Source organism: Oreochromis niloticus, linkage group LG23 (assembly GCF_001858045.2).
Source record: "Oreochromis niloticus isolate F11D_XX linkage group LG23, O_niloticus_UMD_NMBU, whole genome shotgun sequence".
Taxonomy (NCBI): Eukaryota; Metazoa; Chordata; class Actinopteri; order Cichliformes; family Cichlidae; genus Oreochromis; species Oreochromis niloticus.
In genome coordinates, this window is record NC_031986.2 from 43,049,298 (window position 1) to 43,068,265 (window position 18,968).

Genomic DNA, 18,968 nt, shown 5'->3' on the forward strand with positions numbered 1-18,968 from the left:
AGAACGATATGGTCCAAATTCGCCACACGTACCTGATACAGGTCAATCTCCCCTACTCCTGCGTTATTGGTGTTGTTGTTGTTTTCATGGCGATGTGTGAAAAGTTGTTTATCCACAAGCATTACATAAGAGAAGCCCAGGGGGCGAAGCTTTTGTTGTGAAAATGCATCCCGGAACCCCTACATTTATATTGTTGCCATGTTGATAAAAGTATTTACACCTGGAAAGAGCGCAGCATCCCGTCCTCCTGCTGGAGAGTGTCTCAGGAAAGCAGTTTGGACTCAGTGGAGAGAAACCTACTGAGCGGACGAGATGTGCAGTGTCCGAGGGATTTTCCTCACTCTGTGTTTGGCTCCAGCTGTGAGTGTCTTTACTTTGACTGCATTTTTTAAAAAAAATGAAAAGTCATGATGAACTATTTTATTTAAGTAATAATGAGCTGAAAAGCTTATCAGTCGCCGAATTTCCAGAGATAATTCTATTATTAAATAAATGTGTCTGAAGCAAAGCAGCAGCTGTGTAATTACACAGCTGAAGCGCATCAGCTCCAGGTCATGTTTTTAAAGATTTTCTCTGACTGTGTAGACTGCATGATTTGGACTGCAAAGATAAGCACATGGGAAACAAATCGATCCGCCTTTTTGAGCTTCTGTGTCTGTTTCCACACACTTGTTCTTCAAAGAGGTTTAAAGTATTTATTTTTTGACGTGAATGCACACACTGATATGCTGCGTTTCAGCTACACACTGAAGGAGTTGAAATAATGTCATAATGTTAATGTACTGCTGTTGCTATAAGACTATAGATTACAGTGAGCATTACGGATTACAGTCAGGTACAGTTTTAGGTGCCTGATGCAAATATCCAATCAGCCAATCGCATGGCAGCAATTCAATGTCTTTAGGCATGTAGACATGTACCTGCTGAAGTTAAAGCCCAGCTTTAGAATGAGGAGCAAAGGTGATTTAAGTGTCTGAGGAAGCAGGGTTGTTGGTGCCTGATGGCTGGGTATGTCAGAAGCTGCTGATCTGCTGGTATTTTGTCACATAACAGTCTCTAGGGTTTACAGAAAATGGTCCAAAAATGAGAAAATATCCAGTGAGCAGCAGCTCCCTGGATGAAAGATTCTTGTCAATGCCAAAGGTCAGGGGAGAATGGTCAGTTGAAGAAGAGGAAACTGAGGCTACAATTCAACAGCCTCTTTAAAATTGGACAACGGACGACATTTGCTGGTCTGATGATTCTCGATTTCTGCGGCAGTATTTGGCATAAACAACATTAGAGCATCCAGCCTTGTATCAAACAGTACAGGCTCATGGTGCTGATGTAACGGTGTGAGGGGTATTTTCTTGGCACACTTGGGGCCCCTACATAGCCTACCTGAGTATTGTTGCTGACCTTGTCCATCCCCTTCTTGTTGCTTCCGGCAGGATAAAGCACTGTATCAACTCAGAATGGTCTCCTGAACAATACAGTGAGTTCATTGCACTCAAATGGTCTCCACAGTCACCAGATCTCAATCCAGTAGAGAACCTTTGGGATATGGTGGAATGGGAGATTGTCATTGTGGATGTGCAGCTAACAAATCTGCAGCATATGTGCGATGCTGTCATGACATCACACATTTTTGCCTCAACACAGAACTAGCAAGGTGTATCTACTGAAGTGGCCAGTGAGTTTATATGTGCTTATGTGCGATTATGGGTTTAATATGGATAAGATGGAGGATTTCTGTGTGTCTTTGTATATGAGTGGATGTTGTACATGTATTTATGGGCGAGAAAGTTAAACCTTTTCTTTTTCCAAATGTGTATATTTGCCAGTTTTCTTAGTTTTCTCTGTCTTTGGTCTGCCACAAAATGCCATATTCTGGAGTTGCTCAGCTTTTCCAAACTATATTGAACAATATAGCTTTCTTTACATTCTATATATTCTGCATAAAACAATTCAGTCTTAATTTGATTAAAGAAAAAAATAGATTGATGATGATAATGAAAATAATAGTGTACCATTGCACCGTTTTTGGTATAACAAACAGTCAGGCAGTAATTGATGGAAACATGTATATATTGTGTTGCTGGTGTATTTAAGGGATGGAGTACAGTATATTATCTGATTTATCATAGTCACCACTAAAATTATCTATTGAGATCAAAATAACTGAGTGACTTTTGTTTGCCAGTATTACTATAAATTATTTACTCTGTGTTTAGTGCTCAATTTGTTTTGTCCGGTCAACTGTGAAGGAGCAATACAGGCAACAAACCATACACACATCTGTGCACATTCATATGCCGACACTTTTTCTTTCCTAACCAACAGATTTTATGGGGATATTATTATACGGCCACCTCACTAATTTCCATGACGGACTAGAAATATGAAAAGCAGACAAACGGGTGGTGCGATGATCAGTGTGGCAAAGAGAGAATGGGAACAGAGCAAACACTCATCCCCGTGTGCCTCTTCATTCTCTTTCGCTACTCAGGACTGCTGAGAATCATAATGAACTACACACACACACATAGACGCACACAATCACGACAAACAAGACCGGTGCTACAGTACTGTAAGGGAGGTCTGTAGTCTGCTGAAAGCTCAGATATGATTGAAAATTTGCACTTTAATCAGGACGTGAGTGAAAAACAAATAGAAAGACAAAAGGGTGGAAAGGAAATCTAGTTTTGGCTGCATAGTTACATATACACATAAAAAATGTATGGAATCCCTTCTGAGGTAAACCATGTTTATTCTGCTATTAAATCGATTGCTTACATGTACACTGTGTTGCTTAAATGAGTAGATTTACATTCTATGAAAGAGAAGAGAAAATCTAGAACAGACTTTGCTTGATGCAGTTATGCTAAACTACACCAGCTCTTTCGTTCGTATCCATCTTACCTGTAAGAAAGCAAAAAGGGAAAAAAAGTCAAACTGTTCCTTTCTGTTGACGTAATCTGAACTTTAGAGGCTGACCTTGTTTGTTCTATCTTTCTGATCGAATGACCATGTTATGTTTTTGCACTGTGCCTGAGTACTGCGTAAAGCAGCATAAAAGTGCACCCCGTTTGCTTTTGAAAATAGATGGCAGCATCTGCAAAGTGAGCCCATTCCTATGGCCCCTTTTTGGGTAGTTAGTGGATAATAGGCTTCACCTCTCAGAGAACATTTTTTATGGCAGGCAGCATGCTAACCTGGCAACGCAAATGGGCCACTGCCTTTGCATTTAGTTTCAAGGCTCATATTGTTCAGACTTACCTTGTGCAGCCACCCACCCATCTTTAAATCTCCCACTGTTTCTGCCTTTTAACTGCAGCATACTGTCTCCATCATGCTCTTGAAATGCATGAGCACGACGTGCACCCTTGGTGCCTGTAACCATCCAGCCTTGACTTGCTGTATTCCTCACCCCCTGCCATTCAAAACGGGTCTTACTTCCCCTAACCTGCACCCTACTCCTATAGAATAAATGTCATCACAGCATCCTTTTGCATGAGAAACAGCTATTTGGTCATATTTATGATTTTTCAACAATGAATATAAATGCCCTAGAACAAATTTTACAACGAATTACCCCTGGTTCAGAAGGAAACAATTTAGCGCTATACAAACTGAAGCGCAACACACTGCACAGTCTTTCTGTTTGCATTCATTATATCTGCAGAAGACAAGGGAAGCCTTTTTACAAAAAAAAATCCCCTGCCAGCCTTTGAACAAGAAGAGTAGTAATTGTTGGGTAAAATTCACCATAACACCTCTCATTATATTATTAGCATTGCATTAGGAACAAAGAGGACTGGCAGGGATATGCATGCTCTGGTTGTTTCCAACATTTGCACATATCATTGATGGAGGGGAGATAGTACTGAGTGCTTGCATGTTTGTTTCCACTTACTTAAAGAAAATGAAGAGGAAACACTTTCTGTGTCCAACAATTGTCAGTGAGATTGTGTTAATTTCCAGCGAGTTTCCTGTATGTGTTTATTCTGTAGGTGTTTTTGACATAAAGCGGTCTGTTATTTTCCACAGACATAAGCTCCGGCTTTTTTTGTAAGACTATCATTAGCTGTGTGTGTGTGTGTGTGTGTGTGTGTGTGTGTGTGTGTGTGTGTGTGTGTGTGTGTGTGTGTGTGTGTGTGTTGTTCACAGTGAGATGAAAATGGCTGAGATTAGTAATAGAAATGAACAGTCTCATTCCCCAAGTTTAGATATCTGTTTCTAAATAAATCCTTATGAATTATAATGTTTCTGTTTGCTTTTGATAAGAATCTCAAAGGCAGACCTGATCATAAATATCTTATCTAACATGTAAAACTGACACTTATTTAGTGTTTGATAGTCAGGAGATTCATAACCGCACCATTTCACCATTTCTTTAAATGACAACTTTAGAATAACACGTATATATTTGATTTAAAAAAAACATCAGGTTTTTTGCTACACATTCATCATTTTATTTTCCATTTCCAAACCAATTTTCATATCTTTCAGCAGGATTGGTGCAACAACCCTGAAAGTCAACCAATATTTTTCAGTAGAATTAAACTGCGGTGTTTTTCCCCCGATAATTTTACACTTCACTGAATTCAAATCAAAGCACAGGTTTATGATATTAAAAACACTGTATTTGTGCAAGACTATGCGCATTTAATTTCATGAAATCACTCATGGTGGCCTTTCAAATGAGGCTGTTTCCCCTACAGAGAAACTCGTCTTTTTAAAGGCAAATGCTTGTGGCGCACAAACAGTTCATCCTATTGGATGGCACTCAGAAAGGTGGTGACTAATCAGAGCTCTCCACAGGAAGTCTTTGTCGTCCCACAGGAATTTAGCCTCTGAGGGTTTGTTTCATTAAGAGCTTGGTAGCATCTTGTCAGAAAGACACTTGTTTTCCCCTCAAGGATTTTTAAACTGAGATGGAAATGAGCTGAAACAAGGACAAAAGTCTTAGCAATATGTGTGTATCCGTAACAGATGTTTTGTGTTTTAGGGCTGTGTGACCTGCTGTCTTAATCTGTGGAGGTTAAATGGATTAAAAGTAAAGAAACAGCTCAAAAAGCTGCCCTGTAACTACTCAGCATTGGGAAGCAAATTGCAAGATAGCCTCAAAATGTTAAAATTAGAGGGATGTTATGATATATTTGCCTCTGTTTTCTGGTTTTGTCCTTGTGCCATGTTTTAAACATTCACACGTTTGTTTGATTATCTTTATGAGTGCATTCATTGACACAATACATTTCCTAGTGCCTTATCTTGAAGTTAACTATCACAAATAAGTGCTGCTCCCATCCTCTATCCTAACTCTAATATAAAACTAATTCTAGAATAAACTAAAAACAAGTCTTAATCTTCAACCAGTTCTTTAACGCGGGTGTGAGAAAGCGAGGATAGGCCAAAATACCCTCTCTCTGATGGTCTAAGACTCAAACCAGCCCTCATAAAGATAGTTCTACTACTATAATCCGCACACACATGAGTTGTATATCTATTAATTCAGAGAACATTATGTTATGGTGACTTGCTTTTTATCCCCATAAGGAAAACACATCCTCATAAAGTTAAGATTAAGGTCAGCAAAACAAGAGCGGTACCTTGACCACACACGTGTAAGTCACACAGTGTTATTCCTGTTGACATCATCACGTACAGTGTCTTCAAGCGCCACACGGTCAGTGACCTTATGCTTATTAAAAGGGGAGGAGGTGGACTGACTCATTATCTCTTCCATCTGTGATATTTCTGCTTTAATGTTTTTCTTCTTTTATGGCAGATGCTGCAGATAATTTCCATTTCTAAATGGAAATAACCATATTGCTTTGGAATTAGTAGAGGGATTATTAAACTGATGAATGTAGTAACTGATGTCAGTGAAGCTTTTACAGTAAGCGATTCTGTTGCCTTCATATGGTGAGGCACCATATTGAGCTATCTGTATACAGGTGGGTAGCAATAATATGAAGCACACTGTTGCAGTATCTTGTAACGGCTCAACAAGACCCCCTCTGCTGCTCTGACCTTTAGATTGAGACCACATAAGTTTGCTGGCAGCATAAAATAATAAAATATATCGATTTTTTGATTTAACCCATAGTTGTCACTGTAGCCCACCCAAATCTACCTCAGTCACTGCCGACCATTTGCATTCCTGCAGAGAGAGAAATTGTTGTGCAGAATATTTAAAAAAATGTTCAGTTAAATTTACGTGTGCTTGTTTTGTAAGATAGGGTCAACATTAATGTTTTTTATGTAATCTAACTGGAGGGTCTGATGTTAGACTATAAAATAATAGTAGATGTTTTTCACCCAGTATTGCCTATCTAACCCTTTTCTTCTGCATTTACCTGTATGTTACCCATATCACAGAGAATGGTTTATTGTATATGTAGTGCATTCTCATTCCAAGGAGGTCGCATGTTGCATTTGTTCTTTGGAGTCTTTGTCCTGACTTACTGGGTTATGGCTCCCAATGTGCAGGGTTACTGATTTTAAAGAGTACTGCTATAAAGCAAAATGTAACCAAACTAGCATGGGAACCACAATCCCCTGATGGATAAACAGTGACTTACCTCTTAAGCTGACCTTTGCAGGACTCAGCTGGACCCAGACAGCATCTGACGAAAGGATATTATTTGATGTGCTGGCATGAGAGCGCATTGACCTTTTTAAAAAATAAAAAAAACAACAACAACAACAATGTATTTTTATAAAAATATCTTTTAGTGCAACAGATTGCAGCAATACACACAAATATATACACTTTAAGTTTACAGTTTCATGGCACTCTGTTGCTTTCTTCCCTGCACTCTCTACCCTCCAACATTTACCTTACATCAACGCTTTACCCCCCGAGAAAAGACATTTCCTTATTTGTTGGGCTCCAAAAAGAATCACAGTGAAAAATTAGGACACATATAAAAAGAAAAATGTCTGAGTCGGAGCATGGATGGAGGCCATAGTTGCTCATTTTCAAACTTCTTCTGTGTGATGTATTAAAAGATGTTTTTGGTAAATGCCATCAATGGAAATAAGTATGTTTTTTTTAGCTAGAAAGTAAAATGAGTCACCGCTCTTTTAAAAGAAGACGTAATTTTTTTCACATACACGGAGAGCCTTTTTCATGTAATGAGACACTAAGTTAGCACAGCTTATACCTCTCAGTGTACTAAACATTTCTCCCCTTGCCTTGTTTCGTACCTCTAGGCGTTATCAAGTCTGCATCCTGAATGTGAATACATTTTTCAGCTGGAGAAAGAGGAGCGTCACTGCCTTCAGTACATTGCAGAACAGGAGAACAGAAGCACAGAAGGTGTGTTTTCCTTTTTGAAATCAAACCATCCTGTTCTCATCATTGCAACTGCTCATATGAATTCATGGGTGGTTGCAGCTGTGTTATGAAATATAGTAATGCTCACATTAAGTGCAGGGGTCTGAGCTGAGCTTCACAGAAAACCATCCATTATCGGGAAATATTCTTGATGGCGTTCTAACTGCAGAATGAAAACAAACTAGGTGATATATCACTTTGATGCATCAGTAAATGAGACCAATAAGGATAGCAACATAAGGATTTATGTATGTAATCTATCACAAGATAAGGCTCTTGCTTGGGGAGCTACAGTACTTCGTTTGGTTCTTATGAAATGTACAAGGAGGTGGGCGCCAGGCCGTTGAAGATTGCAGTTGGAAGCAAGCTCATGATATACACCACTTGTACACTCTATCTATATATTTTTAACTGTGTGTTTAAGATATGATTTATGGAATCTCACTCTCTTTCCTTCTGATTCAGCACTCTGATACTCACCTTCTTTCTCCTCCTAAACCTTTGTCGAAAAGGTTGTTGGCCCTTCTGGGATGCGGTCACCTGCTGGCCTCATGCAGTTGTTGGGGAAACTGTGCACAGAGCTTGTCCTGCAGTCTTCTCCCTCTTCAGAAATAGCACAGGTGACTGCCAGATCACATGGTGGAAATGGGCTATTATTAAGCTAAATTATTAATCCTCTGACGTCAAAGGGTGTTTTTATAATGCTGATGTCTTCATAAAGGGGTGTTTTTTTCATTCGGTGATTAAATTGATCTTTTGGGCAGGCTATGAGTTTGTGTTGTCACAGGAGAATGCAATCCAATTAAATTTTCACTACCAGATAAATAAGCAAGTTTGAAAGTGTGCACAGATAGTCAAACCCAAAATGAGCAAACAAGATGTACATACTCAACAGACTCTGACCACCACTAAGAGGCAGCAGCTCAGTGAAGCCATACTTAAGTACATTGATGCCCTGGGCAAAATTCAAGCGCCATATTAACTTTATGTCAAGTCGGTGAGCAGGACTTTAACTTGCGAGCAAAATCTAACAACTGAAAAAGATTAACACAATGACAGACATGAGGTTTAAAAGGATTGAAAACATCAGCATTTTCAGACATGCAGTAGCAATATCTGAAATTTGATTTATTAGGAGCAGTCACAGTGTGAAAGCCCCATTGTGTCTGATCTGTTTGTTATTACTATTTACGAAAAATGAATTGCTTAGTTGAAGATCTAAACATGCCTAAAAACACGTCTGTGGAAAAAAGAAACATTTACATACTGGTTAAAACATCTATATATATATTTTAAAGAGGAGGTCCACTGCTCTTTTACATTCAGGTATGAAATTTATTACATGTTTAGCACCCCAAGACCCTCAAAAAATTCTCCTGTAGCGATGCTCTAACCCAAACAAACAAACTCCTCCTACGGATTCAGTAGGATCGAGCATGTATGTGGTCAGTCCCAACTACAGACGCTGCTGGTGCTAAACTGTGAAACTGTTTTGTTTCCATTAAAGCAGGCGTCTGTGGCGCCAGTCATGGTGAATGAATTTTGATCATTCTGCATGAAATTTGAACACATTTGATACATCCCCCCCAGAAAATGACATTTTTTAATAATATGTTTAACACTAGCAAATACTCAAGGAATTGATGTTACTTTATTTTGAAAATGTCATCAAATGAAAACATATCAGTTTCGTTCTGTTCTTCACACTGTACAATAACATGTGAACTGTGATCATCATTAGCTGGATGAGCCACTATGTCGTTGATGTACTAGTTTTCTTTAAAGGGGATTAATAGCAAAAGATGGGGAATTTTTTACCACTATTAAACTTATTTTCAGCTCACTGATTTCTTGAATGCTTTTTAAATTTGACTGATTTCACCAGATTAGCATGCTTTAACTAGGCTTCAACAGAACTACGCACGTATCAGGATATGGTCAAATGACACTGGGATACAATAATGCAGATGTTTGTATTGCAGTTTTGGTGTTGGTTGTCAGAACTGTCATGCTGCTGATTACCACTACACACAAGCTACAGTTGAGAATGTCAGTTTTGCAGATGAAGTCTAGATGATGAGTCAGGGGGGTCAGCACTAAAGTAAGAAATTTTATGACAATCCACGAGAACTTTTTCTGACATTTCAGTCTGCATCAAAATATCACGCATAAATATGTAACCCTGATTATTACTAAAGTCAGTCTCAGCATTGCATAACTGACTCTTGATCTCACATCTTTCGTCTTTAGGGTCAGTGAGCCGAAACTGTACAACTGGAGGTTGGTCGAGGCCGTTCCCACCATACCATGTTGCCTGTAATGTGGATGATGACATTCCCGAGGTGAGAGTTGCTGAGGCGAGGCAGCTAGGGATGTCAGACTGAGGAATGTGAGACTAGATTGGGAGCACAGAGGTCAGGCAGAAAATTAGAAACAGGAGGAGAAGCACCAGGAACAAAGAGGCAACCAACAGCAATAAAGGGGAAACAAAACAGAAGGACAGAAACACACCTGTTCCAATTGTGGAAATAAACACACGAAACTAACAAAATTATTAGCATATTCCATGTTTCAGGACACATTTGGGACTGTAGTTGAACTGCTGTGCATATTCCTATTTTCACTTCTTTGGAAATTCAAGTACAGCTAACACATAGTTGGCTGTCTGTCAAGAGATGAAAAATCATACAAATATAAACACTTTTGCAGAATAAGTGGATCTAATTTAACCCGTTGCATAATAGCTCACATTATCTGGAGTCACAAAGAGAGCATGAATTCTTTTCTTTTGGAAAGATTCCATATTTGATGCTAAAAAGAGCATCTTTTTCATTATTATTATTAAAAAAAAAGACTTCTTAAATGTTCCAAAGGACTGAAGTAGAACATTAGTAATTAAAATGTGACAGTTTATTGTAATTAAGTAGCTTTTTTCATAGTTAGTAGATTTAGCTATGTGCTTAGCCCACTCTCTTTCTGCCATTAGGCTAAGACACAAAATATGGAAAGCTTTCTTGCAGTTATTCCACAGTCATCTCCTCAGTGCAGTTTAGTCTCAATCTTGCCTGTAATTTGGACTCATTTTAAGACATTACATTCATTCTGATGCCTGACATCATTTTGAAAAGCTTTGATATTTGAGTATAATGTCCTTTCATTCAAAATCTTCATTTTCATCCTGCTTCCAGACAGAGGAGTCTTACTTTGCCTCAGTGAAGCTCATATACACCATTGGCTACAGCATCTCTCTAGTGGTGTTGGCTGTTGCTGTGTTGATCCTGCTACTCTTCAGGTATAAACCGAAAATACCAATTTTTATTTTGCTTTTTGTCAGTAAAAAGCACATTTTGGGTGACATAAGCAATGGAAATAACAGCACGAAATTCAGATGAACTGCTTTACAAAGGATGCAACTCGGGGGTGGGGGTTCACAGAACAATAAAGTGGGATTGCTGACGAGTTCAAGGCGCTCTCTTCAAGTCTGGGTTTATGAAAAACGTTTAACAGTGCCTGATACTCATCGATACTCACACAGCACATGGCAGTTTTGCAACTCTGCCACGTCTTTGTGTCCCCATTTGGAATTAGATCAGATGGAATGTGTAAGAGATAAGGGAGTTGGGAAATTTACACTCTTTGTAGGATTTAGATTACACAGCTGATAACACTGTGATGTCTGTACAGTACATGTGGTGCCATAAAAGGCTTGTGTTGCATGAAAACTGGAAACAGATGAAATAACCTTCCTGGCTCTTTCCACATTTAAATAAGCCCACCGACCAACACCTATGTGTTTTACTGATTAGTTACCAGTTGTGGGCCTGACAGGTCCCTTAGTCTCCTTACCAAGTCTGTAACCAAATGCCAAGACAGCGTTTTGAAAACTTATGCACCAGTTCTGTGGATTACAGTTTGTTTTTTCCTCTTTCCAGCTGATTGTTTATGAATCTAATCTGATTGCCAGTAAATCGCTTCATGAACAAGATCACTGGCATCAGTTACATCTCTCTCTTTTTTATTTTTTTTCTCTGCCACTCACATTTTTGTTTGTTCACTGATCAAAACTGAACTAAAACCACAGACCGTGCCAGTTTGCACAGTTGTAGAAATGTGATGTTTTTGCATTTGCTGTTTATGATACAGTACAACGCAAAATCTCGTATTTGTTATAAATGTATTCCTGCTCTTTTACAGGAAACTGCGTTGTGCCAGGAACTTTATTCACATCCAGCTCTTTCTTACTTTCATCCTGAAAGCTGTGGCGGTGTTTATAAAGGATGCTACTCTGTTCTCAAGCGACGACACCAACCACTGCACCCTTTCCACAGTAAGATAATGATGCTCGGGACAAGTGCTTCTTGTTTGTATTAAGAAATTCCTCTGGGCACATTTCCCTGATCTCATATTTATGCATAATCACATATTGCTTATGCACGACTTACCCTAATAATTCCTTCTTACACTTTGCTCTCTGTCCTTTCCCCTCTTCTTGTTCTTTCTGGTCAGTTTGCCTGTAAAGCCTCTGTGGTCTTCTGTCACTACTGTGTAATGGCAAACTTTTTTTGGCTCCTGGTGGAGGCATTTTACCTCAATTCCCTGCTGCTCTCTTCTTTCTATCATAGCCGCCGATGCCTGTGGGGCTTCAGCTTGCTGGGATGGGGTGAGGACCTTGACATACAGTTTCCCCAACATTTGCTACGTTGAGCTGCCTACCATATTAAAGAACATGGCCCTACTTTGCAATATCTCATATTTAACTATCGTGATAACACATGTATGATAACATTATAATTTTCCATAAATTACAGTTTTATAACTCATCTTTTTTTTTTAGAGATACTGTAATACACTTTAGAGAAAGAGTCAGGTTAAAAAAGTTTTACAATACTGTGCAAAAGTCTTGAGCAATAAGTCTTCGAAAGGCTTAAAGATACCAAATATTAACTTTGGAGCTTGTTAGAGTCGTACAAACTCCTACAAACTCAGATTTTGTGTTTGCACATGTTTCAGTAAATTACTCCACCTGTTTGTACTGTTGTATGCGTGTTTTTAATCGAAGAAAATACACGAATACGAATCCCTGTTTTTTGTTATTCTTTTGGAGTGAACAAATACTGGCAGTGGGGATTTTCAATTTTTAACTCCATCAAACTTGTATGTAGTTTGGAGCATTTCTTTCATTTTGGAAAACTTCTGCCTCGTGCAGAATGTTTGAATGTATCAGTTAACATTCAAGTGTCTGTAAATATAGCATACCAAATACCAAAATAACATTTTTACCTTTTACTTTCCCATAAGGTTTTATTTGGATCACACCTAAAGTGCTGATTAGTTGTTTTTTTCCTTTTTTTGGATAGAGCCAAGATAATAATCTGTGAAAAAAAAGCAGTGAGCTTTGGTCAGACTGTGTAACACAAGCACACATGAAGATGTGTCATCCTCAGAATCAAAGAAGTAATTTGAAGCCATTTTCCAGCCTGCTAATAAAAGTTTCACAGCAGCTTTCAAGGTCAAAAAGAACCAGAAACGGTAACATCAGCCAACATGTGCATATTATTATAACAGCTAAAAAGTTTCCTGGTTCAGTGGCATCTGCAGCATTGAACTATATTAAAGTTTATATTGATTGAATATATAGATTGAATGTACCTGCCTCTCACACTATGAGATCTTGGATAGAATTTTGTGGGTTCATTGTACTTACTGTAAGATGTACACTGATGTGCACAAAGCGTTTAAAATAATTCATTTACATTTTATTCCTTCTGCATGGTGCAGATATTAGAAAAATTGATACTCGTCCAGTCAGTTCACACACTGGTAGCTTCCTAACTCTGATTCAGCCATTTTTGTGTGTAATGATTACATCTCACTGACACTAGTTTTGATTTCTGCAACAGGTGTGCCGGTGCTCTTCATAGTCCTGTGGATTGGATCCAGGGTGTATTTTGAGGACACAGAGTTTGTATAAACTTGAATTACAGCTTCTATAGCCTCAATCATTATTATTACATGTACACTTCAAGCAGCAATAGGAACTAAGGTGAAATGCTCAATTGTGCTAAATTAATGAAAATGATATATATAAACACATTAGAGGGGAATGTGAACGTGAGTCTGCTGTACATAACATTGTAAGTGCATTTACATGGATAATTTGCACTCACTTTGTACTCAGCAGTAATTGTCGGGGTGTTATTTTTAGGATGTCGATTAAATTTACTGCATGCGATGCTTGAAGAAATCTTCTAAAGTGCACATTTCTTGCACAGATGTTGGGACATCAATGAGGACTCACCCTATTGGTGGATCATCAAGGGGCCGATTGTTGTCTCTATAGCGGTAAATGCCCCCATTCTTCTGAAACAAACAATAATGATGAATTTTTAATTACGCACTGATTAGAGATTATTACGTAGATGATTTGTTTACCTTGTTTTTAGAGACAGCCTCTGAGAAAGGACTGGGATGAACTTCTTTTGTGCCATCAGAGTAGAGTGCAAAAATTGGCACCACACCAGTCTAAGTTAATTATACGCTTGGCTGCCCATATTGTTGCCATGACATTCAATAATCATGTTGCTGAAAGCAGCATTTGGTGTAATACTGGTCACAGTTTTTTTTTATTTGTATTATTATTATTATTGTTCTTGATTTTGCATTCTTGCTTTATCTTTCAACAGGTCAATTTTATGCTCTTCATGAATATCATCAGAATTCTAATACAAAAGCTCAATCCACGTCTGATCCAGTTCAATAACTCCTCTCAGTACAGGTAAGCCTTTAGGTGCAGACACAGTTGTAGACAAAGGGAGCTCAGCCATGACACAGAATCTCATATTTTAGTCATTATTGCATTATTGGAGAAGTGAGATCAAATTCATCTCGTTTCTGATACAAGACGTGTTTATCTTCAACTGTTAAACTTTTTCAGACATTTTGAAATACTTTTCTTCGCTCACTGGTACTTTTTTACTCTGATAGTTACTCTTTGATGCTGAGAACATTGCAAGTTGTGCCAAAAAAAAAAAAAACTATTGTAGGCCATGAATAATTCAGTAATTCAGTCTGGCCACGTCTGCAGTTCCGCTTACCAAGAGGCTCATTAGAATTTCTAATTGAAATAGACTCACTAATTGACTGAAAATGTTCAGGCACATCACGTAAATCCGGATCTCATAAAAAAAATACCATAGGTACAGTAAGTTAAATGATGCTTGACTTAATTGCACCAGTTAAGTTCACATGTTCCCCGACACATAAAGACATTATCTCTGCAGCTACATTTTAATAGCCCTATTTGAAATCATGCCCCCGCTGCTTACCTTTCCTCTCGTAAAGAGAGGCTGCATACAGAATGACACACACAAAGACGAAGATCATCTTGATTGGCATCTGATCATTACTGTGTCTGCATGCATGATGATATCAGGTGCAGCATTCAAATGAGGTACGTGCAAGCAGACTCGCTCGGATAGCTTCACTCACCTCCTGCATCTTTTTCCTTTGCTTTTGTGCAACAGGCGCCTGACTAAATCCACCCTCCTCCTCATCCCTTTGTTTGGAACTCACTACATGTTCTTCAATTTTCTGCCCGACTACTTCAATGTTAACCTGCGCCTTTGTATCGAGCTCTGCATGGGGTCCTTCCAGGTACACACATGGTTTGCATCAACACTAATGGCACCATACTGTACATGCTGTACCATAGTCTCTTCAGCATCCTCTGATAATCCTTCATGTTAACTTGGCTTCCGCTGTTTGAACATTATGGGTGTGAGACAGCATCTCGACGAGATTAGATCTTCGTGTTACAAGCCTAGAATTGAAAGTCAGTTTGGTTATTAGATCTGCTTCACTTTCTGTGCTTTTAGGCAGCATATTCCATTTATTAATGAAAGTGTCATTTATTATTATCATAAATATTAATGATTAAACCCATCTCTTTCACAGGGGCTTCTTGTAGCAATTCTTTATTGCTTTCTAAATCAAGAGGTCAGTACACAAACCACACTACTCTAAAGTGTTCAGAAAATTGCACACACAATTTACACACACTGTGGTGCACAATTAGCCTTCACATGAGACTCATACACATCAGCCACAATGCCCAAAACTGTATAGGTCCCATGGTGTCTTAGAAGCATAGTAGTATTATTATTATACTAGAAGCATGGGTCATACTTAGCGCAACCTCAAAGAGGCTCAGTTATATTGAGATGAGGAAATTTTGGAGGCCAAGTCGGCACCTTGAACTCTCTCATGTTCCTGAAACGATTCCTGAACAGTTTTTTGCATTTTCACTGGCTGAAAGAGCCCAATGCCATCAGGGAATAGTGCTGCCATGGAGAAGTGTGACAGATGGTCTGCCACAATATTTAGGTATGTCATGCATGACAAAGGAACATGGGTAGTTTCCCAGCAGAACATTACTTGTCTGTTTCTCACAATATATCTGGCAGGCCATGGCTCATATATTCAGCAAGCTGCCATGTATCCACTAGACCTCTATCATACCCATCATTAAGATTTTGAGCAGTTTGTGCTAAAGTAGCTGCCGTGTGGCAAGGCTTTGCTCCCCAGGCGCTTCAGTGAGCATTTTAATATTGTGGCTAATCTGTATTCCAGCAGGAGATAACTGGTTTAGAGTTGTCAGTGCTAAAAATGCAAAAAATATTTTCCACTTCTCTTCCCGTCATTGCATAAGGAAAGGACCCAGCACGCTTATGTAACTGGCAAGATTAATGTAAGGCCAGCCTCCAACAGACTGGGGCAGAAGCAGACAGTGTACACTATATGACTCACGTGCTTTAGAGACACGAGAAACACGTTAAAGTCACCAAATGGTCATGTGAATTATTTCATTTAATTTACTATTTGTATGATTACCTATGCTTTAATTGTTTCACTGATACGCAGAATGAATGTGTTGATTCTCAGCAAGAAATATATATATATATTTAAAACACTGTTTAGCTTTCATCTGTTGACAGTGAGGTGATTTTTGTTCCACTTTTAAAGTATAAAAGAAATAGTTTGACATTTTGCTAAATATAGATGTTTGTCTTCTACAACTTTTTTCTTCATTGGTTACTAAGAAAATTGATACAAGTTGCACCTCTGTTATATAAAACTACTGCAACCCTAGCTTATCTTTGCACTAATTTCAAAACGTAGTTTAATATTCTATTTCATTTAGCTTTGTTTAGTTCTGCAAAAATGTAAGTGTAGAAGCGAAAAATCCATAATTATTTTTACTCCAAGCAGTTTGGTTACCTGCCTCTCCTTGCCAGCAGTAGGTTGGCATATAACTCTCCATAATGATGCAAACTGCCATCAGACTTGTGTTTTTTTTGTTAATCATTAAACAAATGGGATATGAAAAATGCTGTAGGCAGGGTTTGCCAGGCTAGCTGGTGCCTAGTCACTGTGGCTCAGCGATTACTGGTTGTAGACATATATTTAACCAGAATAAACAGATATCTTTATATGAATATGCAGAACCTGTAGGCACTGAACATGATTTACATTTGTAGTGCACATGCCATCAAAGCTTGCAGGTAAAAGGCTTGATGGAGACTAAATGAGGGATTGCTTTTGCCAAAATGCATTCAAGCCATCGGCATTGTCTGATGTCAGTTAAGCTTTTGTCTTGGCTGGGATAGTCATGGGCACGGCCAACCCCAAAACGGTTGTTGTAATAAGAGGCTAAGTCAAAATACCAGATTATGGGTTGCCAGTTTGCCATATAGTGCTTAACAAATTTATTACACCAACTGTCATAAAAAAAGGAAAATATTTTATAAATATGTGAAAAACCTGCATAAAACAAGACATTATGTTATGTATAACAAATTGAATGCACATTTTTATACCCAAATATGGACTTCTATGAGAGACCAGTCAAACACAAACACTAAAGCATATTTTCCCAATCAGGAATGCAAGTAAATAACTGTAATTTTGCTTCTCAATAAAAAAAAAAGTGTGCTTTACTTTTTTCCAACTATTTTTTTTGTTGTTTTTTTGTTGTAAATTTGAAAATTCATGGTTAACTACAATAAACCTACAATGAAAAACATTAAGAATTTTAAAGAGCTTGCAGATACTTGTGATTAACCTTTACAGAAACATAAAAGATGATTTTGGTTATCACCATTACTATTAGTTTTGGGCGGCTTTGGCATAAACCTTACATTGAGTGGTAGTCTAAGCACTGCACATGTATCAAAAGGCTATGAAAACAAATAAATTAATTTCCCAAAACGTCAAGCTATTGCTCTTACCATAATATACTGCAGTTGTTTTAATGATACAACCTAAACACTGATTTAAACTGATATTTATGTCTATGTGTTTGCTTGATAGGTCCAGAAAGAGGTCCACATGCAGTGGTTGAGGTGGCAGGAAAGGAGTTACGGGGTAGTGTCTCCCGCACCGAAAGGCAGTCAGATGGACACGCCTTTCTAGAAGCCCGAGATGCTTTTTGCTCCTTCCTGCTGGACCTTTGCTGAATATTTGCAGAGAATTGCTTCTGTGCACATCATAATTTCTAACGAGCTGTACGTAGCACACACAATAACAGAGGTTGTCGAACATGCATCAGTGAAGCCGGAGCCTGGAAGTCATTTCAAACTGATTCACTGACTGTTCTCCTTCAGTCAGACTGAATGAACTGGGGCGAACTATCAAAAGGAGAATAATTCTGAAATCCCTTGACATTTTACACATCCTACGAGCGAGCCTCTGTCAGTTTCCATCTGCATTTCCCAAAGGGCACTATGACAACTGAATTAGAATTTGAAACATCCCTGGAGGCATCAAAGGTCAAATTAAAGAATAATAATTTTGCATAGCCCATCAATTATGTAACCATCAATTAGCAAGTCATTAGATGTTGTTGTTGTTTTTTTTAACCAGGAAACTACATATTATCATTAGCATTTGCATTTTAGATGCTTAAAGCAGACCAAGTATATTGAAATCTGATAGCCTGCAGGACACTACATGTGACGCACACATGACTCACCTCTTTCATCACTCAAATGACAATTCAAATGTTTTATTCGTGATTGCTTTCTTATTGTTCATTGGTATTTAAATATTATTCGGCACATGGGCGAGAGGTATTGTACAAATTTTGATGATTTTTTTGGTTTTTTGCCTCTTTCTTTCATGTATTCACTCGGCCTGTTTTTATTGAAGAATGAAAACCTGCACACTCAACCTTAAATGGCACATCGTTGAAATGCACTACTCTGCAGACTTTGAAGGTTAAAGCTAATGCAGCATGTTGTGTTCTGTCAAGTTGTTTAGTCAACCAAAGTGAACAAATGATCTGCATCTCCACTGCCATCTGCTATTCAGCACAAAAATGTGAAAAAAGCCTTTTTTAATAAAATATTTAACTTTACATGCTAATGTATTGTCGAGTGCTTTCACCTACATGGTAAAACAATAATAATAATACTGCACAAATAAATATGCTTTTTGCATCTTGTTTAGTGAAAAAAAAGATCAAATGTAAGATAAAAACATAATAATTACCACTACTTTTCAGGCCTGTAATGTGTACATTTTATTTTATGTAAATTAGCTCTTATCCTTGAAGTGAATGTATAAACTGTGAGACTGTTCCTTTATC

The 18,968-nt window shown here is 38.2% G+C and overlaps 1 protein-coding gene across 2 annotated transcripts; it reads left to right on the plus strand.

Moving 5' to 3' along the window:
- Window positions 1–200: 200 nt before the first annotated feature.
- Window positions 201–18,779, plus strand: ghrhrl (growth hormone releasing hormone receptor, like). Of its 2 annotated transcripts, XM_005479091.3 has the most exons (13): window positions 202–360; window positions 7,201–7,306; window positions 7,837–7,944; window positions 9,575–9,666; window positions 10,513–10,616; window positions 11,519–11,651; window positions 11,831–11,984; window positions 13,225–13,285; window positions 13,597–13,666; window positions 14,008–14,099; window positions 14,848–14,977; window positions 15,278–15,319; window positions 17,693–18,779. In XM_005479091.3, the coding sequence occupies exons 1-13, from the start codon at window positions 313–315 to the stop codon at window positions 17,792–17,794; spliced, it is 1,242 nt and encodes a 413-aa protein (XP_005479148.1). In that variant the 5' UTR covers window positions 202–312; the 3' UTR covers window positions 17,795–18,779. The 2 variants fall into 2 exon arrangements, with proteins under 2 accessions (XP_005479150.1, XP_005479148.1); XM_005479093.4 differs by lacking the exon at window positions 7,837–7,944 and having other exon boundaries at window positions 201–360.
- The last annotated feature ends 189 nt before the right edge of the window (window positions 18,780–18,968 follow it).